Below are 8229 nucleotides of genomic sequence, written 5' to 3' on the forward strand. Positions count from 1 at the left end.
CTGTGACGTATTGAGATCGATCAATACGTCGATTTATTTAATAATTATAATTATTATGCCCAAAGTGGTGGACGATGGGAACGGGAAACGAGGTTTCTCATTCCCTTCATCCAAAGATTGCTCAGCAGTCCCACGGTGTCCCATGGACACCAGCGTAAGCAGTTCCACGGTTTCTACAGGTCCAGTTCAGGGTGCTGAACTGTTTGACTGTGTAGGTTTCTATACAAACGAATGCACGAAACCGTATTAGTGAAGAAAACCGTGGGATTGCTTAGGTAAGCATTTTGGGACTTTGACGAGTTTGGACGACTCGGGAAGCACTAGAGTACGTCAGAGTACGATCAGGAGCGAAACAGAGCGGATCTCTGAGCTCAGGCCTTCAGCCAACCAATAACAAAGTCGAGTCAAGGTCCCAAAGTCGAGTCAAAAACCGCGTTATACCGACCCATTAAACACTACCGTATATAAATTAAAGTTAATATATAGTTATTTTACCAACATCAGTACGGTCGGTTTAATATCGTTAACCCTCCCTCTATCCTTCACTTATCCCTCCGATTGAGCGAACCACCCGTGAGCTCACGGAGACTAGCCGAGGTCGGAGTGAAACATGAGATTATTAAAGGACAAATAAACTCATATCGTCACAAGACACTTGTTAAAGACGACGATGCTTTTCAGTGGAAATTGCCGCAAGCTGTTTGATGAGCATAATTTTTTTTACAAATAATTACTATTGACATGTTTATTGAAATCATCCATTACAAAGATGGTTCCATATTCAACTACATGAGATCTCTAATAGAATAGGGAATTCATGAATTCAATAATAGAATGATAATTGTAACTTTATCTCGGATATGAGCAGGCTTCGCAAAATGTCAAGAGATTTTTTTTGTTGAGGAAACAATTTACAAAAAATGTATCCTAACATTTTCTAGTAGACCAAATACTTCCGCAGATATACACAATAGTATGTGTCCATACGAGTGCGTAAAAATGGTTTTTGGAACGTGGAAGGTGTGTAGCGCTCATCGAAGGCGTTGAGCTGTTGAAATTCTTGTTAAGCTTTCATTGAGTCATCACTCAGGAATCGATAAATGGTCGCTCAATAAAATGCAAAACGAATATGATCGGCTTTGTTCTTGTCAGCTATCAGATTGAAAGAAAATGTCACTAGAAATTGTTCGTGGAGAATTTTCTGCTCTAAAAAAAAACTTACTTTTATTTTCCATTAAGCCTACACTGAGAGAAAAGTTTATAGTTTCTACGGAATATGTGTTATTGGATGCATGTTCCTTCGTATCAAAGTAGAATTTCATTTTTTTAACGTTTTAATTCTTCATTTCAAGAGTGAATTCTCTAGTGGGCGTAGATAACGGAATATTTCATCGAAAATGAGGCATTATTTCATTCAAAATATGTTATTGAATACGATTTCGACGATGTCGCCTACAATAAATTTTCAGATCGACGGAACGTGATGCATTCAAATATCCATTAAAATTTGATGACATAATAAGGGAATACGTAGAAAGATATGACCGATTGGAACCCTCATTCGATCGAATCATCAGTCTCATGTTTGGAGCCCTCAGAAGAATCAGTTATTGAAGGATACAGTTTAATCATGCAATCGACTGGAAGTGATGACATATTCCGTATCGCCAATGAATTGTTTCATTGGCACTATTGAAAAGCACTGAGCGTTTTGAGTCAAAAAATAATCCATCCGTTTTACTACTTTTTTCTCTTAGTATAATACTTCCAGAGACATTCGCATAATAATCTACCTAGATTTTCCTATTTAAGTAATTATTCCCCTCAAATGTAAAATTGTATTAATTTTTCTAGTTTTTTAAATTAATTTTGTTGATCATATCGAATCTCTCATGGCACGCGTATTTGTTTTGAGGCCCTTGGTGTTGACCAGTTGACAGATTCTGCACTTTGGACCCCGAAGTGGGGACAGTAGTGACTTTAGAGTGGAGCCGGGTTGGTGAATTGTTGACCTAGTAATTTTTGATTTTTTTCATTTAGAAAATCATGTGACATAACGCATGGCACGGGTTTGAGTAAATAGGCTTTTTGCCAGGAATAGTCAGTACCTCGAGACCTGAGGGAGACTAATTTTACATCCGATGAATGCGATCGAGAAATATTCATGTTTTATATTGTCTTAGTGCTGATTTTATTGATCTTATTGGGATGACTAAAGGTTTTCGGGGCTAAATTTAATCAGTTAGGAGTTGAGCGAACGATTGTTATATATTCGCTTATGTAATTTGCCTGAAGAATGAAGTCTCGAGAGTATTTGTTTAATCACTCATTGATTAAATTCTTTAATAATGAAGCAATACTTGTAAATCTCTGTGTTCCTGGAATTTTAATAGAATGGATTTCAAATAATGATAATAATAATGTCATTTCACTGCTTTTTTAGATAAGCTGGGTCGTCACATGGAGGTAAAATGAGTTGTCATCCGGAAATTCTCCTGCCTTTCAAATGAAATGGTTTTAAACTCTTTATCTGTTGGAATTCTTGAGATCTCGGCCAAGATAGTTATGAAACCAATAGCGAAGAGGTTGATCCACCATCAGTTTTGGCAAGATATCTCGGAATTCAGAGGAGATAGCTAAATTTTGCATTATATCTTCTTTGTAACAATCATCTTCCTCTACAAGAAAAATTGGATCGAAAATTTATTTATCTCTTTAAAATTCCAAAATTCCATGAAAACTGTAGATATCCAAAATATGTCGGAAACCGGAAGAGAAGAGGGTTTGAAACTAATTTCATATGAAAGCTAGGGAAATATTCGATCGAAAACTCACGATATATGGGTGATTATTTACAAATTGTGATTTTTCACCTCGCACATTTTTCGAAATTTGAACATATCTGTAGAGTATTTTTTTTACGTTTCTATATGTCATAATGGTCCAGAATTATAGCTCTAGCCCCACTCTACTACAACTTCAAAAGATTGAGAATAATAGAGTGGTACCGATTTTTTACTACCACGGTGGTGACCAAACTTAACAAGTCTTCGTATTTCAATCAAGGAATTTCATTTTTAGACAATAGAACAAGTTTATCGCTTTATTTGATATCTTTCAAGGATCATACATTCATTTGCAGAGATCACTCTGTTTTTTTTTCAACACTCAAAGTTGTTGCTGACTCACCGGGGTGTTACTTCGAGTTTGCACCACTTAAACACCTAAAACATTTTTCTAAATACCTTAGTGATGATACGACTTCACTCCCACACGTTTATCTAAAAAGATGTATGATATGACACGGTTGTGACAGTCACGGTTGTGACATTCTATGTTAAAACCTAATCACACTTCGCGCCAGCTTTGAATTGGAAGCTCTCTGAAGATGATGAGTTTCAGGCAATGGAATGTTACTTTTTTAATGAAAAAAATTAACTAAGAAATTACACGACATGTAACAATCATGAGACCACGGTAGTGACAGAATAATTATCTTATGACTGTGACTTATCTTTTTCATCTCTCGAGTAGTGCACATGTGTCTAGTTGATTTTTACTGGTGTAAATACAGAGGCCTTACCCCTTCATTATGGAATTTCGGTGCGTGCGTCATGTGTAAACGTCGGAAATGGCGCGACGACAGTTGAATTCAAATTTTTTTAAATAGAGCTATAATTATGGGACAACTTTTTTGATCATCCTGGTGAGCGTAAAACAGTTATTCCTCTGAAAATTGCACATGAAACTATACTTAGTCACATCCTCTATTATCTATGTTCAGAAAATTTTCTTTGAGCTACTTATTTACTCGGTTTCATTGATAAAATCTCGAATTTCATAAAAAGGACATGCAACGGTAGTGACATTTAGGCTGGTTTCAGTTCTCTAGAGCTAAATAAACGGTCAGAGAATGGCATCTATTTTATGGAAAGGATGGAATGTCAGTGTCTCCCGACATCCGGGAAAATTTGATCATTATTTCATCATTTTGAAATTGGAAAAGTTGAAGGACAAGAAAATAACAATTTGTAAATAACACTTCGTAACTAAACTATTTCGAGAATCGGACATGATGGGGGGTTGAAACTAATTTCATCGGGTTAAAACGTCAGAGACATTTCCGATCGTAAACTGACCATGACGATCCATTGCGCTCCAAAAGTTTAGGACGTACAGTAAACATTGTTTTCTAGGTGAAAAACGTTATAGGATTTTCTTTATTGCATATTCATTCGTCCCTATACCCCATCCACATGCTCTACCACACATCTCGCTTATACCAATCTCTTACCCATTATGTGAGATACATGTAGAAACCTTCAGGTTGTAGCTGTACATAATGACCGCGACGTAAAACTGTGTAAACCTTGTTACGTTGTTATTTTTATACTGATAAACATCTTTTGAATAATCTTTTTTGTCTCAATATTTTTTGGGAAAAATTGATCATCATGTTCAGTTTCCAGTTGGAAATTCCCCCCTTCATTTAATAGAGTTTTAAACTCATTATCTGTTGAAATTCGTAAGATGTTTGTAAAAGAATGATAAATTCGAGGAAGATTCTCATGTAGAATTTTTAAAACAAAATTGTTTCCCATTCCCTTCAACTGTCTTAAATTTTTGTGACGATTATAATGGCGATTCACTCATTGATTCTTATCTACAGGTGTTGCTGATGGCGTTGGCGGTTGGAGACAATATGGCATTGATCCAGGCGAATTTTCAAGTTTCCTAATGAGAACCTGCGAACGTCTAGTCTCTATGGGTCGCTTTGTACCGTCAGAACCAGCTGGGTTATTAGCACGAAGCTATTATGAACTGTTAGAGAATAAGCAACCAATTTTAGGTCAGAAAATAATTTTTTTATGCAAAAATTTTCTCTAAAATAATCTTATTTCTTCAATTATTTCAACTTCCAAAGAAAATTCCTGATTTCATCAGTTATTTCTAACCCATTTTATCCCATTACTCTTTCAGAAAAACGGCAGAATTTTTGAAGAAAAAAATAAGAATTATCGTTTTTTTTGCAATCTAGATAAAAGGTCATGTAACATGAAGTCCGATGGGACAAAATGGATCTGTGACACGTATTTTATCGAAAATTTTGTTCAGCTCTTCAACGCCACTTCATAAATCCCTCTTCCTCTCTTTTTTGCTGCAATATTGCTAAAAATGTTAAAGAATAACAGATTTTTTCGGAGTGTCTTTGGATTTAACGCAGGGAATTGCAATTTGCTCTTCGAAAATTGATGGGGAAGGCTGTGAACATGTGAAAATTGAGTTTCTTTCATACAGGAAGCAGTACTGCTTGTGTAATCGTGTTAAATAAAGAAACAAGCAGTATTTATGCTGCAAATATTGGTGACAGTGGTTTCGTCATTGTGAGAAAGGGTGAAGTTGTTCATCGTTCCTCCGAGCAACAACACTATTTCAATACTCCCTTTCAACTTTCTTTGCCACCACCAGGACACTCGGGACATGTTTTGAGTGACAGGTAACCAATCTGTCAATTTCAACAAAAATGAAAAATTTTTTTTTAGATTTTTTTTTCACTGAAACAGTATTTTTTTTTATCAAGCAATTTTATCAAGGAAAGAAGGCTACATGCAAGCTTCAGCTATAGAATATGAAATTGATTAATTTACACACATAATTTTCACACTTCTTGAATTTTCAATTGGAATTATTTCAAGAATCTATCAATGGACTTTCTCACAGTAGGGTTCAACTTATAACTAATATGACTCACGACAAAAAAATAAAATTTCAACTTTGAAAATATTTTGTTGTTTCTTTTTAACATTGCAATTCTTTCAAAAAAATTATATCTTTAATTACCAAACTATTTTCAATAATGAAAAACATTTATTCGGCTTCATCGAAATATTTTTCAATCGATGAAGAGATTGTGATGAATTTTAGAATTGAATTTGATCCATAATTCAAATTGATTAATTATCTCGAAAACGAGTGAATTTAGAGAAGCAAATCAAAAGAAATTGTGCATTCATCAAGATAAGATGTTTTTATGAAAAATTTAATTTTTAATAAAAAATATCCATTATTTGGAGGAGAGGTAAAAACTAATGATGAGTTTTTTGCATTTTTCTAGTCCTGAATCTGCTGATACCTCGAGCTTTGGAGTTGAGGATGGTGATGTGATACTACTTGCAACTGATGGTGTTTTTGATAATGTCCCTGATCAGTTACTAGTCACAGAGATGAGAAAAGTCGAGGGCGAGAAAGATCCAACGAAAATCCAAGGGGTGGCTAATACGATTGCTTGGATGGCACGTAGTCTGGCTTTTGATGGTGCCTTCATGTCGCCGTTTGCACAGAGTGCTAGAAAAAATGGAATTGATGCCATTGGTAACTATTTTATCAGCTTTTTATAATTTTCCCAATGAATTGCTCATGAACAAAATGATTCTTTCAAAAAATGAAAACAGTATAGGGCAATACAATTATTCTTGCAGAGTATATTGACAATATTTCTAGAACTCTTGGATTAATTAAGAATTTCCTCTTGAGATTTTTCACAAGTCCGTTGGGTTCAAACATATTTGTGATACAATTTGCATTAATTCAAGACTCAAATGATCAAATGATGCCAATTCTGCTGGATTTTCTTTTTACAAAATGAGAGGCAAAAAACTTACCAAAAAATTAATTGCTAAAGATTTTTATTTAGATTTTTTAAAAGTGATCCAAATAATGATGGAATTTTTATAATTTTTTCCATTGAAACTACGGAAAACTTTTCTGTTCGATTCTCTATAACATCAACTTGCATCGAATTGTAATGGAAAAATGGGGTAGAAAAGTGAATTTTTAGATAGCGAAAAAATTTCCATTCCAAACAATTGATTGACAAATGTTTTAACTTCAGGGGGCACGAGTATAAAAAAAAATTACTGAAATGCCGTCAAATCTGAGCTTCACAAATTCTCTTCATTTGGTGAATTCCGAGGCTCAAAAGTTATCAGCACCAAATCCTTAGTACTTCGAAAATGTTATGGAACAAGTTCAGGGTGGTCTGAGAAGGATAAATATTTTTTTGTAATGTTTAAAAGTACGAGGTGGCTGACAGCTGTGAGCGCCGCCATCTTGGAAGTACCTTGCGGTCCAGGAAGGGGGATCCAAGCATCATGGCGACGACCAGACCTGTCAACCACCTCGTATTTAAAAAAAAAACAAATGTTTTTGTAAAAAAACTGGGCCAAGAAAAAGTTTTGTTTGATTCCTACTGGGAAATCGAAGTTTTTGAAAAATACATAGAAATAAAAAAGGAAGCCAAGTTAGGAATTTTGAATAATTGGTGATAGTGCACATTCAGGTTTCTATAAGGAAAATAGTTCTCAATGGAATAAGTATTCTAAAAAAATTCTCCATGAAATAAAACATCAGTAGGAGTAGGACCAACGTTCTTGGCGCGGATCAAAGGATGGAGGAATAGCTTGATACAGGCAGTGAATTGAAAAACTCCGCGCCAAGAACGTTGGTCCTGCTTCTACTGATTTTTTATTTCATGGAGAATTTTTTTAGAATACTTATTCCATTGAGAACTATTTTTCTTATAGAAACCTGAATGTGCACTATCACCATTTATTCAAAATTCCTAACTTGGCTTCCTTTTTTATTTCTATGTATTTTTCAAAAACTTCGATTTCCCAGTAGGAATCAAACAAAACTTTTTCTTGGCCCAGTTTTTTTACAAAAACATTTGTTTTTGTGTTTTTAGGCAAATTTCATTATTTTTGTCAAAATAAGCAAGGACTGTTTTTACATCCGGTGAAATTTGATCGTTTCAATTCAATTTAACTGATTCAGTTTTCATAAGATAGAACATTTTTTGAATCAACAATTGAACGGAAATAAACAGTTCTACTCCAGATTTATTCTCTCCAGCGAATTTCAAATTTTAATCATCTATTAACAATTTTCTGACTTGATTTGGTTCCTCATTCAATTTTTGCTCTGATGATTCCTATATGGATTGTATTTCGTGGAGAGATGAACTGATTTCCTTATAGGAATAGTCGAACAAAATGTTCACAATGAATTCTTTTTGAAAACATCTGTTTTTTTTGTTTTTAAAAATATTAGAGAAACATTGGATGGAATGGACTCTTCTGACTTCTTATTTCAATATTTATAACCAAGGAACAAATTTATCGATTGAGCTCAGTCTAAGCTAATTACAAAGGGGCTGACTGTACTTTAATT

The 8229-nt window shown here is 34.4% G+C and overlaps 1 protein-coding gene across 2 annotated transcripts in view; it reads left to right on the plus strand.

Moving 5' to 3' along the window:
* LOC107045569 (protein phosphatase PTC7 homolog) overlaps nucleotides 1–8229 on the plus strand; it is a 21983-nt gene that overhangs the window by 3486 nt on the left and 10268 nt on the right. Inside the window, exons 1-4 of one of the 2 annotated variants that reach the window (XM_015267884.2) lie at nucleotides 3687–3706; nucleotides 4670–4849; nucleotides 5299–5497; nucleotides 6116–6372. In XM_015267884.2, the coding sequence (XP_015123370.1) occupies nucleotides 4738–4849; nucleotides 5299–5497; nucleotides 6116–6372 (568 nt within the window). In that variant the 5' untranslated portion in view covers nucleotides 3687–3706; nucleotides 4670–4737. Of the gene's footprint in view, nucleotides 1–3686; nucleotides 3707–4669; nucleotides 4850–5298; nucleotides 5498–6115; nucleotides 6373–8229 lie in introns of those variants that run through there. The other variant, XM_015267883.2, reaches the window with a different exon arrangement.

Source organism: Diachasma alloeum, unplaced genomic scaffold (genome assembly GCF_001412515.2).
Source record: "Diachasma alloeum isolate Michigan unplaced genomic scaffold, Dall2.0 Dall_scaffold_01001, whole genome shotgun sequence".
Taxonomy (NCBI): Eukaryota; Metazoa; Arthropoda; class Insecta; order Hymenoptera; family Braconidae; genus Diachasma; species Diachasma alloeum.